This window comes from Muscardinus avellanarius (genome assembly GCF_963383645.1).
Source record: "Muscardinus avellanarius genome assembly, chromosome: 16".
Classification (NCBI taxonomy): domain Eukaryota; kingdom Metazoa; phylum Chordata; class Mammalia; order Rodentia; family Gliridae; genus Muscardinus; species Muscardinus avellanarius.
This window is the reverse complement of record NC_137802.1, coordinates 2,997,914-3,012,894: the sequence shown is the minus strand read 5'-3', so window position 1 is coordinate 3,012,894 and position 14,981 is coordinate 2,997,914. Positions and strand designations below refer to the sequence as shown.

The 14,981-nt window shown below is 56.5% G+C and overlaps 2 protein-coding genes across 2 annotated transcripts; one reads left to right on the top strand and one right to left on the bottom strand.

Annotated features, from left to right (window-relative positions):
* Window positions 1-806: 806 nt before the first annotated feature.
* PEAK3 (PEAK family member 3) lies at window positions 807-4,791 on the top strand (the record flags this gene model as incomplete). The annotated part of the gene is made up of 3 exons (XM_080713902.1): window positions 807-891; window positions 1,850-2,385; window positions 4,012-4,791. 3 exons carry the CDS (start codon window positions 807-809, stop codon window positions 4,789-4,791), a joined length of 1,401 nt encoding a protein of 466 aa, XP_080570028.1.
* Window positions 4,792-8,479: 3,688 nt separating this feature from the next.
* Window positions 8,480-12,095, bottom strand: OAZ1 (ornithine decarboxylase antizyme 1; the record flags this gene model as incomplete). The annotated part of the gene is given in 6 exon segments (XM_080712896.1): window positions 8,480-8,748; window positions 8,932-9,017; window positions 9,665-9,837; window positions 10,202-10,288; window positions 10,290-10,347; window positions 11,950-12,095. Coding segments are annotated over 6 exon segments (684 nt in total). The 3' UTR covers window positions 8,480-8,614.
* Window positions 12,096-14,981: the final 2,886 nt, after the last annotated feature.

Here is a 14,981-nt window from a genome sequence, read left to right as displayed (position 1 = left end):
GTCCTGGCTCACAGTCGCAGGGTGCGGGGACTGGGTGGGGTGGGGCACCCCAGACTTCTCTGCTGGCCCTGCAGAAACGGAAGTGGTTCGCAGGGAAGTGGAAACCCCGGAGACCGGCAGGCTTGCGCCACCGCGCCCGCCCGGCTCGGCCTAGCTTTTCCGCCGCCTCTTCGCTTTCAGCCCCCCGGAGACCCATTCTTTTTTTCTGGGGGGCACCTGCTGGCCTTCGCACAGGCTGTTCCCTCTGCCCTTGGATGCTTTTCCTGCCCCGGGCTGGTCCCATCAGGGTGGGAAGTAAGGCTCCACCCACCTTTGGCGGGCTGCTTTCGGCTCCCTGCCGGCCCTAGAGACCCCCTGTCCACCACCACCACCCGGGTCACACCAGTCCTGAAGGTAGGGGGCTCCTGGGGGAGCCGGCTGGATGGGGCAGTAGCTTTGGGGGGATCTGGGGGTCTGGGCGGGAGAGGGTGGGGAGCTGGTGGCTGTCTTGGGGCTGGGTGCTTGGGGACCAGGCACAGGTGTGGCCCAGGTGTATTAGTCCCCTGTTGACCCATCCTCTGGGCTCTATCTTCTGGGAGGGTCCTTCTCACTGTCTTGAAAGATGTTCAGATACCATGCCCACCTCCTGCGTGAGGAGATGAGACCAGAGAGGGCAAGAAACCCACCCAGAGTCACACAGAGCGTGAGAGTCAGGGTGTCTCTGCTCTCCCCCAGGACCCTGGGAGCCAGGGGCAGAAAGAGTCTCTCCTGGGCCGGCCCGGGCCACACACAGCACTCAGCCACCGGCCTGGCCCTCCGCCCACAGCATGAGCGGCCCCGAGCCACCTGCCGAGACCCCCCCAGAGCCCCGAGGCGCCCTCTGGCCAGCTGGGCACATCTACAGCAACCTTGGTGAGCACCCAGCTCAGGCACCTGGGGCTGGAGGCGGACGGGGAAGGGCAGAGGGGTGGCCAGACCCTGAGGAGCCACCAAGGTGGTGGGGCTGAGGACCGGGGCCTCCGGGATCCACAGCCTGTGAATCCAAGTCACCTATTCAGAGCCAGGCAGGAAAAGGGGTCACAGGAGCTGGGAGGCGACGCCCCGTCCTTCCTCCGAGGTGTTCCACTACCCCTGTTTTCTTACCCACAAATTGGAAGTGATCTGTACCCTACAGGAGGAGTGGAGGTCACTGTATTATAGTTATTTACTGGCTGGGTGTGGTGGCAGACACCTGAAATCTCAGTACTTGGGAGGCTGAGACAGGAGGATCACAGGTTTAAGGACAGCCCTCAGCAGCTAGTGAGAGTCTTATCAACCTAGAGGGACCATGATTCAAAAATAAAGCCTGGCGTGGTGGTGCATGCTTCTTTTTTTTTTTTTTTGTGGTGGTACTGGGGTTCCTGGAAGCCCTTCTACTTCCAGGCTACACCCCCAGACCTATTTTTTTTATATATTTTATTTGGAAACGGTCTCTTAAGCCAGTGAGGCTGGCTTCAGACTTGTGCGATCCTCCTGTCTCCGCCTCCCAAGCGCAGAGATCAAAAGCGTGTGCCACCACGTCCGGCTATGGCATACACTTTTCATCCCTGTACTTGGGAGGCTGAGACATGAGGATCATGGTTCACAGACAGCCTCAGCTACTTAGGCCCTCTGCAACTCATTGAGACCCTGTTTCAAAATAAAGAATAAAAAAATAGGACAGGGTGTGTAGCTTGAAGGTTGAACAGCCCTGGGTTCTATCCTCAGACCCTCAAAAAAAAAAAATAGGGCTAGGGGTGTAGCTCAGAGGTAGAATGCCCCTGGATTCCATCCCTAGCACCCCCAAAATATTAGAGATGAGGAGTCAAGGCCCGCACTCTGTCCCCCACAGGTGAGGTCCGTGCCCACCTGCTGCCCTCCAAGGCCTGCCGCTCCCGGGCCCCCAGGTCCCTCTCATCTGACCCAGGAGCCCCGCGGTCGCCTCCACCCCTGCCCAAGAAGATGCTCACCCGGGCACGGTCTCTGCCCACCCATGGGGTGGGGTGCCCCAGCTCGGCCCGCACAGCACAGCCTCGCCGGCCCCTGCTGGGCTCTCCCAGCGTGGACGGGAGCGAGGCCCAGGCCGGGCCAGCCTGTGCCCCCGCACCGCTGACCTCCAGCACACCCCATGGAGCGCTGGGCCTCGCCGCCCGCCATCTGCAGAGCCCCGAGGCCCTGCACGCCGCGCTGGCCGCCCTGCACCTGCGGGCCCTGGGGCGCATCCACGCCCGGATGGGCGCCCGGCTCCTGGGGGGCCGCCCTGGGCCCTGTGGCCCCGAACACGGCCTCCGCCTGCTGGACAGCGTGCCCTGCCTGGAGAGCGGGGACGCCCTCTACTACCGCGTGGTGCGGGTGCACCAGGATGCCTGGCATGTGCTGGCCGCCAAGGTGAGCCCCGCCGCCGGACCCCTCTGCCCTTTGGGGACCCCAGTTTTCCATCTTGGGCTCAAAACCAAGTTGGAAGGATGGCTTCCTTTGCAACGGACACCTGAAGGAACCCTGAGAACCGTGTTTCTAAAGTGAGGAGACTAGCTGGGTGTGGTGGCGCACGCTTGTAATCCCTGCGCTTGGGAGGCGGAGACAGGAGGATCGTGCTGGTTCGGAGCCAGCCTCTCTGGCTTAAGAGACCCTGTTTCCACATAAAGTTAAAAAATAGGTCTGGGAGCGTAGCCCGTGGGAGTGTAGCCCGGAGGTAGAAGGGCTTTCCAGGAACCCCACTACCACCAAAAAAAAAAAAAAAAAAAAAGGCAGGGGGCGTAGCTGGGAGGCGTAGGGAGGATGAAGAATGAAAAACAGGTCTGGGGTGTAGCTCAGAGGTAGAATGCCCCTGGGTTCCATTTCCAGTGCCACAAAAAATAAAATAAAATAAAAAGAAAGCCGGGCATGGTAGCACTTGCCTGTAATCCCAGCACTTGGGAGGCTGAGACAGGATCTAAGACAGGATCTAAGGTTTGAGGACAGCCTTAGCAAGTAGTGAGACTCTCATCAACCTAGTGAGACTCTTTTTTCCAAACAAAAATAAATAAAACAGGGCTGGGTTCCATGCCCAGTACCACAGAAATAAACAAACAGATAGATAGATGATAGAAAGAGAGAGAGATGGGTAGGAAGGCCGGGCAGAGTGGCATATGCCTATAATCCCAGTATTGGGAGTCTGAGCCAAGAGGATTTCAGGCTCAGAGCCAGCCTCACCAATTTAGTGCACCAACTTAGCAAGACCTTGTTTCCAACCAAAAAATAAAATGGGGGTGGGGTATAGCTCAGAGGTAGAATGCCCCTGGTTTCAATCCCTAGTACCACACACACACAATATGTAATAATAATAATAATTAATAATAATAATAAAAAAGCAGCCGGGCATGGTGGCACAGGCCTGTCATCGTAGTACTTGGGGAGCTGAGACAGCAGAATCAATCAAGTTTCCTGGCCCATCTTAGCAATTTAGTGAGGTCCTATTTTCTTTTCTTTTCTTTTCTTTTCTTTCTTTCTTTTTTTTATTTTTGTTTGTTTTTCTTGTGGTTCTGGGGATGGAACCCAGGGGCATTCTGCCTCTGAGCTATACCCCCAGCCCTATTTTCTGTGTGTGTGTGTGTGTGTGTGTGTGTGTGTGTGTGTGTGTTACTGGGAGTGGAACCCAGCAGCTTTCTACATCCGGGCTATACTCCCAGACCTATTTTATACTTTATTTGGAAACAGGGTCTCACTAAGTTGCTGAGAGCCTCACTAAGTAGCTGAGGCTGGCTTCGAACCTACGCGATCCTCCTGTCCCAGCCTCCCAACCACAGGGATTACAAGCGTGCGCCACCACGCCCAGCTCTCCCTACTTTAATTTTTCTAAAACTCATCATTGGCCACTAGCATCCAATTGCCACCGAGCACTGCTTCAGGAGTCCAGGCGTCCAGCCCTGGTCTCTGCCTGGTCAAGGGCTCTGGGGTGGGGCAGGGAGAGCTGCAGCCCAGGCAGGACTGCTGGGTCTCAGTGGTCGGGGTCTTATGTCTGCCTCTGTCCCGCAGGTGCCCAAGCTGGGAGCCGCGGCAACACCGGCCTGGGGCGAGGAGCTGCAGGCCTCGCTGGCCCCGCACTTCAACCTGCAGGGGCTGTGTGGCCTGGTGCCCGAGGGCGCGCTGCCCGGGGCGCCCTGGACAGGCCCCGCGGCGCTGGCGACCGAGGTGCCCGAGAGCACGGTGGCCCAGTGGCTGGCGCAGGTGGGCACCGAGCGGCCGGCGGAGTTCGCATGGACCGTGGCCCTGCTGTTGCTGCAGCTGAGCGCGGCCCTGGAGCACCTGGAGGCGCATGGCGCGGCCCTGGTGGAGTTGCGGCCTGAGAACTTGCTGCTGTTGGCGCCTCGGGGCTGCGCGGCTGCGGGCCCCCCGCGCCTGCTGCTCGCAGACTTTGGCCGTGTCCACCCGCAGCCCAAGGGTGCCCCGGGCGCTCACGCGCTGCTGCTGGGCCACCTGCTCCGCGCCCTGCTGGGCCCCGCTGCGCCCTGGGCCGTGCCGATGGCGCAGGGCCTGGAGCGCCTGGCGGCTCGGCTGCCCCAAACGCGGCCCTCGACGGCTCAGACTCGAGGCGCTCTGCAGACTCTGCTCTGGGGCCCCGGGCCCGGGCTGCGGGGCCGCGGGGCTCCGCGGGGGCCCTGGCTGCAGCTGCGCCGCGCCCTGCTGCTGGTGCGCCTGGCCGAGCGCGCCACGGCCGGGGAGGTGCCCGACCTGGAGGACTGGCTGCACTGTGAGTACCTGGCCGAGGCCACCGAGACCTCGCTGGGCCACGCCCTGGAGCTGCTGTGGGGCTGAGTCCAGAGGGTGAGCGCCCTCTCCAGGGCTGGCCTGCGAGCCCCCCAGGGGGCACGGGGAGTGTGACAGCTCCCTCCAGTTCTGGCCCCCGCTGGGGGTTGAAGGGTCTCTTTCAGCAGTAGGTGGGCCCCCGTCTGCTCCTGGGTCCTTCAGGGTCCCCATGGGTACCAGGACCCAAGTCGTTGCTGGTTTTGGAACACTACCTTGTGCCCAGATGGCCAGGGACTGCTGGTACCAACGAGCCCGATCCCTGCCAAGATTAACTGATGGTCTCCAGAAGGATGAAGAGCCCCCGAAGCCAGGCATGGTGGCCCACGCTTGTAATCCCAGCGCTGTGATGGCTGAGACAGGATTGCACAGGTTCGAAGCCAGCCTCAGCTACTTAGTAAGGCCCTCAGCAATTTACTGAGATACTGTTTCCAAATAAAAGCATAAAATAGGTCTGGGAGTATAGCCCAGAGGTAGAAAAGCCCCTAGGTTCCACCCCCAGTACCACACACAAAGCCCCCAACCTTAGGTGCCGGCCTGCCCCCGGAGCCTGCCCTGCCCACCTGGCCTCCTGCCAGCCTCTGCACCAGCTATTTCTTCAACCAGAGGGACCCCAGCCCTCCTAAGGAAATAAAATTGCTCCTCCTGGGCCCTCTCTGGCCCTGCAGCTGTTTCTTCCCGCGTGTTCACCGTCTCAAAGTTGATTTCCTCTCTCTGTTCCTGCCCTCCTCCCCCAGGCTGTGGGCGCTCTGAGGGCCTTGGCCAGGCCAGGCACAAGGGAGGCGCACCATTAGCACGGGAGAGCCAGGCACAGCGGCACACGCTGTGGTCCCAGAACTTGGAGGCTGAGACAGGAGGATCCCGGGTTGGAGACCAGCCTCAGCAGCGTGGACCTGTTTCAAGATAAAGAACCGGGCATGGAGGTGCATGCCTGTAATCCCAGTACTTGGGAGGCTGAGACAGGAAGATGGAAGGTTCAAAGCCAGCCTTGGCAACTTAGCGAAGCTCTCAGCAACCTCGTGAGACCTGCTTCCAAATACATTTTAAAAACCAGGCTGAGGATGTTGCTCAGAGGCAGAACGTCTGTGGGTCAATCTCCAGTATCAAACAAACAAAAACTCTGGGGGCCTGAAGGGATGGGATCTCCACTTGGGACCTCAGCAGTGCTCTCCCCATTCCACCCCCCATAGCAACCCTTGGGGGGTTCTTTCAACCTCTAGACTGGCAGACCCTTCTCCAGCTCGAGCACCTCCCAGGCCTCCCTGCACCCTCTGAATACCCCCAAGGACCCTCCCCGAGTTCTGCAAACTCTGGCCAAACCAGGCATAGTGGTGCGTGTCTATAACCCCCATACCTGGGAGGCTGAGACAGGAGGCTCACAAGTTCCAAAGTTAGCCTCAGCAACTTACTAAGAACCCGCTTCAAAATAAATAACTGGGAGGTACAATTTGGAGGCAGGACATCCCTGGGTTCAATCCCAGTACCCCAAAAATACCGGGCCAGCCTGTGCCATCAGATCCTTGAGGCTCGTTCTGGTCTTCAAGCCTTTGCACCTCGCCTCAGCCACTGAAAACCTCCCTGCATGGCTCTGCTCAGACCCAATACTCTGGCTTCCTGCCTGGCACCCTGGGGCCGAGTCTACACCAACCCTTGTGGAGCACCTCCCCGGTGCGGCCAGCAGGGGGAGCAGCAGACTTGCGGATGCCCTGCCGTGGCCAGCAGCCATTAGGTAGGCCGGTCCAGAGCTGCCACACCCAACCCACCTGCTGTGGGCCCAAAGCCAGAATGGGAGGCCACAGGACCCGAGGCCACAGGCCCCAGCAAGCCTAGGCCTGGGCTTGTGACCAGGAAGGGCCCGAGGCAGTCAAGAGCCAACCCCGAACAGGGCAGGTCAGAAATACAACTAGCAACCTGGGGCCACCGTCTATAATCCCAGCACTAAGGAGGGCAGGGAGGCAAGTCTCAAAAACTAAGAAAGGGTAGGCGTGTAATCCCAGGAGGCGGAGATGGGGTCGCACGTCCTCAGCTACTGAGGCCCTTGCAACTCAGTGAGACAATTTCAAAATAAATAAAAAAAATAGGGCTGGGAGCCAGGCACGGTGGCACGCACTTGTAATCCCAACATTTCGGAGGCTGAAGAGAATCAAGGTTCTAGAACAGCCTCAGATGCCGGATTTGTCATCCCAGCATTCGGGAGGCTGAGACCGAAGGATCGTGGTTCGCGGACAGCCTCAGCTACTTAGTGAGGCCCTCTGCAACTGAGACCCGGTTTCAAAATAAAGAATAAAAAATAGGGTAGGGAGTATAGCTTGGAGGGCGAATGCCCCTGGGTTCCATCCCGACCCGCAAAAAATATATATATATATATAAATAAAAAAAAAAAGCCTCAGCTACTTAACCTCGTCTCAAAAAAAAAAAAAAAAAAGAAAAAAAAAAAGAAAAGCGCTGGGCGTGGTGGTGCACGCTTGTAATCCCCGCGCTGGGAGGTGGAGACAGGAGGATCACTCAGGTTCAAAGTCAGCCTTGCTGGCTTAGGAGACCATTTCCAAATTAAAAAAAATATATAAAAATAGGTGTCTGAGAGTGTAGCCCAGAGTTAAGGGTTTCCAGCAATCCCAGTACCACCAAAAAAGAAAAAAAAAAAAAAGGGCAGAGGTTGTGGCTCGGAGGTTGAATGCCCGAGGCTCCACCCCAACCTGCAAAAAATAAAAAAATCAAAAGAAAAAGTAGGGCTGGGGGTATAGGTCAGAGGTGGAATATCCTTGGGTTTCATTCCATACTGGGGGGGGGGGGGAGACTCAGGTAGAATGCCCAGTTCTATCCCCAGTACTACAAAGAAAAAAAAAAAAAAATAGCAAAAAATAGCGCTGGTAGCTGGGAATGGTGGTGCACATTTGTAATCCCAGCATTTGGGAAGCTGAGACAGGATTGCAGTTCACAGTCAGCCTTGGCCACTTAGGCCTTCTACCAACTCAGAGAGACCGTTTCCAAATAAAAAAAAAAAATCAGAGCTTGAGGGTGTAGTTTGGGGGAAGAATGACCCTGAGTTCAATCCAGGGGCTAGGTTGTTTTTTGTGTGTGGTACTGAGGGTGAAACCCAGGGGTATTCTACCTCCAGGCTACACTCCCAAGCCTATTTTATATTTGGAAACAGGGTCTTTTTTTAATTTTGAAGCCCAGTCTGAGTTGCAGAGGGCCTAAGTAGCTGAGGCTGTCCACGAACCACGATCCTCAGGTCTCAGGCTTCCAAATGCTGGGATTACAAGCGTGCACCACCACACCTGGCTAAAGTGGTAGAAAAGCGTATAAACCAAGCAGAGACCCTGGGGTGCAGCAGGGTGGCTGAGGCCCCAGTACTGGGCCAGGCCACAGCTGGCAGGTCCCAAGGACCCAGCCAGGGCACCCTCCCAGGTTCCCAGTTCCAAGTTAACACCAGGAGCCAGTAGAGGTGTGATCATTTTATTGATTTTCGAGAGCAACAGGAGGGTAGATTAATAACTATCTTTCAAAGTTAAGAGACCTAAAAGACGGTTTCCAAAAGACTTCAAATAAGAGACTTCTCAAAGTACAAGGATAACGTGAATCATCTTAAACCAGCAATAAAAAAGTAAAATATAAATTTTTATTTAGAATTAAAGCAAATACTTCAGTATCACAAACACAATATTAAACTTCAAGAAATACACGCTAATTTGGAGTGAGCATTTATTTGCACAAGTACAACATGCGGACAAACCCAGGAGAGCCAAGGAGTCTGCGTCCACCCGAGCTCGCAGCGGGCCCTGTGTGAGGGCCCGCCCGACACCGGGCAGCGGCAGCCGCTGCGGGGGGGCCGCTACTCCTCCTCCCCCGAGGGCTCTCTCTCAAATGTGTAGGCCATGAAGCAGGCGTCGGGTCTCTTGGGGACAAGGGGGTGCCCTGGTCTCACAATCTCAAAGCCCAAAAAGCTGAAGGTCCGGAGCAAGGCGGCTGCGGAGAAAGACTGTCAGGGCCTGTGCCCCCCGCCACCCAGGACCCGCCGAGACCCCGCAGCCCAGGGGCCCCCGGCAGCAAGGGAGAGGGCAGAGCGTCCTGGGGGTCCAAGCGCAGGCGGGCGGAGGCGCGAAGCAGGAGACAGACCAGAACCCACCCACCCGCGGCAGAGCCGCCTACCTCTGTCATCCCGGCTCTTATGGAAGCAAATGAAGACGTGGTCGGCACGAAGCCGCTCCTCCGCGAACCCGAGCAGCGCTGTGAGGCTGAAGCCAGCGCGGGCGTCAGTACCGTCCACGCACGCGCGACCCTGCCCCCACCCCCGGCTGCGCCTGGACCGTGTTTATGGTGGGCACCAGACATTAGGCTGGACCTTCCTGTGACGAGGGGACGCACCATCCTGTGCATGGCAGGGCGCTGAGCAGCGTCCTCGCCCCACCCCGCCAACTAAAAGTCTCCAGAAGCTGCCAGTACCCCTGGAAACAGGATCTCCTGGGTTATCTGCCAACACCCTGAAGATGGGAGCCCCACGAACCGGGCGTGGCGGCTCGTCATCCCAGCATTCGGGAGGCTGAGACAGGAGGATCACGGTTCGGGGATAGCCTCAGCTACTTAGTGAGGCCCTCTGCCACTCAGAATAAAAAATAGGGCAGGGGGTATAGCTTGGAGGTGGAATGCGCCTGGGTTCCATCCCCAAACTCGCAAAAAAAAAAAAAAAAAGCCCCCAGCAGGGCGTGGTGGCACATGCTTGTGAAGCCAGTCTCGGTTACTTGGTGACGCTCTTATCAACTCAGCCAGGCAGTTTCCAAGTAAAATATAGGTCTGGGGATTAAGCATGGAGGTGGGAGGCCTGGGCTCCATCCCAGCACCACTCCAGCAGGCAGCGCCCGCTGGCCTTACTCCCGGCCCCTACCTGTCTTTGCTCCCCTCGGGCAGCGCGCCGGCTGGGATCTCGATGTAGAGGCTGCTGCTGCTCCACACGGCTCTCCAGTTAATGTGTTTGGCATCCGTGAGCCTGGACTGGACGTTAAGTATTCTCGTCTTGTTATTAGACGTTAGTTCCTCTGTTACATTCAGCCGATTATCCTGTTGCAGAACAGAAACAAGTCTGTCAGCCGTCTCAGGACCCTTCCCCAGGCGGACCACCCCTTGGATGCAAAGGCAACGCCCTGGGCTGCTGCCAACCTGGGAATGAGGAAGGGCACCGCGGGCCCAGACATGCACCCAGCAGGGCTGATGACTGGGCCTTAAGGCCTCTCCAGGGTGGCTGGGTCCAGAGCCAGGGCCCAGTGCTGGCGCCAAAAGGAGTCTGCAAGGCTATTTCTTCTGGGGGACTCAGATTCCATTAACAAAACCCTGAGTGTGGGGCTTCCCTGCTCAGGCTTAGACCACGCTCACACCCACTCTCCCCGACTAGTAACTGGCCTTCCCAAAGGGCCCGGGTACTTACAGAGTAAAATAAGTTAGCTGAAAGATTGTGATCCCGCTGACTATTCCCTCGCCCACCTGGGATCTTCAGGGGTGGGTGAGGGACATCAGGAGCACCACTGAGGCCCTGGACCCAGGTTACTACAGCAATTGAGGGAGACCCTGGAACTGAAGGAAAAGCGCAGTGAGGCAGCAGCACTCAGAACGCGGGGCCGGGCCCCTGACCAGCTCCGCCTTCCTGCACCTGCCAGGCCAGCGCCCACTCCCCTCCCCCTGCGTCCTGTCTGTAGAGCTTCCTGCTGGAAAACCAAGCAGGCCGGGTGCTGAGCTCCTGTGCAGCAGCAACACTCACCACTGTCCCCCTCTGCGGAGGCGCAGTCTCACAGCGCAGGCCCTCTTCCCATCAAGTTTCACTTCCCATCCCGAAGCTCAACATCTTCACTTCCCCTTTGTACTCTCAGGCTCCGAGGATGCCAAAGTCTCATTTTTCACAGGCCAGCCACCTGCCTGTCTCTAAGGACGCCTCTCGGCAGGGCCGGGGCGGAGCCTCTGAGGAGCCCAAGCTCTGGTGACACACCCTGCTCAGCCCAGGCTGCGATGGCGTCACGCCTCAGACCCGCCTGCCTGAGCCCTGGGGAGGTTTGCACAATCGCGCAGCCAGCAGCCATTTGCTGCGCAGTGTAAACAAGCCCCAAAGTTGCCTCCATTTTGCACAGCTCCCACAGGGGCCCCCAAACCGCAGTCCCGCCTGCAACAGCCCAATCTACGGTAGCAGGGCTAATAGAGCCCACCTCAGAGAGAAACACTCCGGGGCAAAAAAGGCCAGGATCCTACCAGCCCAAACAGGGAGCAGGCAGAGAGCCTGTTTAACACCCTCCGCTTCTCCCAGAAGGCCGCGGGTGTGGATCAGGGGAGGCTGTGCAGCCGCACCACCCCTCTGCACCTAGGACACACCTTGGGAGAAGGCCGGGGGCACCGTCTTTGTGGGCCACCTCACACTCGGAGTCCTCAGGGGCCTGCGCCATGAGAGCCTAAACCCGCGCCCCTCTAAGGGAGGCTGTTTGGGTACGAAGAGCTCGCTTTCCTGTGGCCCCGAAAAGTGCAGACTCATGGGACTCCTAGTGCCAAGCCGGCCCCCAAATCTGACCCCGCCCCCACCTGACTCCCCATCCTGGCGACCACAAATCCGACAACACCCACGGCCCTCCCTCCAAAGACTCCCCATGCAGCCAACTGCTCTGCGACTCCATCCTCACTCGAACCCAACCTCCCACCCCGCACACCTCCCAATCCTGACATCCGGCGTCACGCCCCTCCCCCGCATCCAAAATCAGCCCCCCACGTCACAACCTCCCACCCAACTCCACACCCCTCCCCGAAGCCCAGTCGCCTATTCCCACGTCCTGCCCCCAACCAGTCCCTACGCTGCGCCCCGAAATCCAACCCCCACACAGGCCCGAGCTCCCATCCAGTGAAAACTCCCGATCCCTCTCCTAAGTCAGAGTCCTCGTCCTTCAATTCTCAAACCCGACCCCGTCTCCTCCCCGCCGAAACCCCCCCAAACCCGACCCTCCGAGCGCGCTGCCGGCCCGGGGGCACCCCGGGATCGGCCCCGCCCCCAGCAGCCCAGAACCCGCCCCCAGCGCGATTATGGCCTCCACAAAGGGGCGGATCTCGCGCTCCCGGGGCTTATCTGGCGCCCCAAGGCCGCCCCGGGAGGCCTACGCGGACGGACCTTCTGGAAGCTTCGGGCGGGGGCGGGGCGCTCACCTCTCGGTGCTGCGGCTGCCGCGGCTGTGCAGGCTGAGGAGCGGCATGGCGGGGCTGGGGTGGACGGTGGCGCTGGGTTTATCCCCTTCCTTCTCTCTGGCGAAGCAGTGGCTGTTGAGGATCCGCTGCAGGGAGGATTTCACCATCCGGCCGCTGGGGGTCCGAAACCAGGAAAACCTCCGCTGCGCCTCTCCGCGCCGCCGCCGCTGCTCGCCGTTCGCAAAATGGCGCCGCCGCTGCCGCCCGCCTTTATAGGCGCCGCGTTGAAGCCACGCCCACACGCCCCTGCGAGCGCGGCCGCGCGAGGGGGCGGGGCCGCCGGAAGAACCTGGCACGCCCGCCCCTCCTGGCGGTTGATTGGTAGAGAGCGAGGGGCGGGGACATGCTCGCGAAAGTGATTGGTCAGTACGTTTTTGGTCCCGCCCCTCGCGCGGGCGTCATTCTGCGGGCGGGCGGGGGGGCGGAGCCTCCGTGGCGCCGGGTACGCGCCGCGCGCACCCCACCCCCACCCCGCCCCCACGGCCTGGGCGGGGGCGCGCGGTCCCAGCCGGGTTTTTAGGGTTCTCTCTGCGTCGGGGTCTTGGTCGCGGCCTTCATTCTCTTCTCTGAGTCCATTTTTCCCGCGGGGACGCCTTCCTCCAGTGACCGAGAAGAAAGCCCCCGAGTACGTGGGGAGGGGAGCCCCCAGGGCGCCCATCCCCCATAGGAGGAATTATTTTCAGTAATGACCTTGTAATAATCGGTAATTGTTGTGCTCCTCTTTTCGCTCAGCCAGCTTGAAAACAACTCAGAATCTTAAGAGAGTACAGAATGTTAGACACATTATACAGATCTAATGAAATACTTTGTGTAAGATTTTTGCCGAACTTCAAACATTTTACTTGTCACAGATAAATTCAGAAAGGCTGTGTGTGTATGGGGGGGGGGCTGCAGTTCGCGAAAAGCAAAATTAAGATTCAGAAAGATTTCGCGTAAGAACTAAAATTTGGGCTTACCAAGCAAAAACAACCCCTTTGAAGCTAAATTCGTATAATTGAAGCTAAGTAATTCGTGTGTGAACTACACTTTGGACTTGGGCAAAAAAATATTTTACCTCCTGGTTAAATTCAGAAATGTATTTCATATACGAATTACCATTTGCATTTAAGGCGTAAAGATAGAACGCCTTGTACTTGAATTCAGGAACATATTTTGTGCGTAGACTAAAACTTCGATTTACCAAGCAAAAATACTTCACCTCGAATTTAAATTCGGTAAAACAGTTCGTGTTTTACGTATGAACTAAATTTTGCTCTCTCGAAGCAAAAATACTATTAGCGGGCACCATTTCATTTCAGAGTTTGTTTTGGTTTTGGGGATTACATGTCTCTTTTCAGCCCTGGGAAGTAAAAACAGGACCACTAAACTCCAACCTCAGGAGCCCCCATTCCCCCATGCGGGTGTGTGTGTGTGTGTGTGTGTGTGTGTGTGTGTGTGTGTGTGTTACTGGGATTGAACCCAGGGGCATTCTACCTCTGAGCTACACCCCAACCCTCTTTTTAAATTATTATTTCTTTATTTTTCAAACAGTCTTACTAGGTTGATGAGAGTCTTACTACTTGTTAAGGCTGTCCTGGAATCTGTGATGTTCCTGTCTCAGCCTCCAAAATACTAGGATTATATACGCAATCATGCCTAATCCTCCAACCCTGTTTTTTTTTTTTTTTTTTCTTTTTGGTAGAACTGGGGGGTGGAACCCAGGGGCATTATACCTCTGAGCTACACCTCTAGCCTTATTTTAATTCTTTATTTTGAAACAGGGTCTCATTGAGCTGCAAAGGGCCTCCATAAGTAGCTGACCAGGGACCATGATCCTCCTGTCTCAGCCTCCCAAATATTACTAGCCTGCGCCACCACGCCCGGCTCCAGCCCTTCTTATTATTATTATTTATTTGGAGTCAGGGTCATGCTAAATTGTCCAGACTGGACTCAAACTCTGAGCCTCCTTTCTCAGCCTGCTGCTTCAAGTGTGTGGACCAGCACACCTGATGGCTATAGTGTTTTTTGTTTTTTTTTTGCGTGGTACTGGGGATGGAACCCAGGGGCATTCCACCTCTGAGTTATACCCCCAGCCTTATTTTTTTATTCTTTATTTTGAAACAGGGTCTTACTGAGTTGCAAAGGGCATCACTCAGTAGCGGAGGCTGTCCTTGAACTGTGATCCTCCTGTCTCAGCCTCTCAAATTCTGGGATTACAAGAGTGAGCCACCACACCTGGCCGGCTATAGTGTTTTAAGCATAGATAGAAACTCCTAGGAGTTATAAAGAATTGAAGTAACTCCTACAAGCCTCTGTCTGTACAACACCTGGCTCTGGCCTATATACCTATTATGTGCAACTGAGTTAGAGACAACCATTCCCCAAAAGACACGTGATTGATGACACATCCACACAAAAATGTTCTTAGTTGCAGTAGCTCCGTGAATCCTTCCACACGGGGGGGGGGGGGGGATGCAATATTTATGGGAAGATAATAATAATCCTCCCAGGTCTTGGGAGGCTGAAACAGTAATGTTGCAAGGTTTGAAGCCAGGCTCAGCAAATTAGTGAAGCTCTCAGAAACATAGGCCCTGTTTCCAAATAAAATATGAAATAGAAGCCGGGCGTGGTGGCGCACACTTGTAATCCCCCCTGCGCTTGGGAGGCTGAGACAGGAGAATCGCACAGGTTCACAGCCAGCCTCAGCTACTTAGTGAGGCTCTCAGCAACTTAGACCCTGTTTCCAAATAAAGTATAAAATAGGTCTGGGAGTACAGCTGGGAGGTAGGAAGCCTCTGGGTTCCACCCCAGTACCACACACACACACACACACACACACACACACACACACACACACACATATATATATATATATATATATATATATATATATATATATTAGGGCTGAGATGGTAGCCTGGAGGTGGAATACCCCTGGGTTCTGGGTTCCATCCCTAGTAACACATTAAAAAAATATTAAAAAATATATAGTTTTTGTTTGTTTGTTTTTAGTC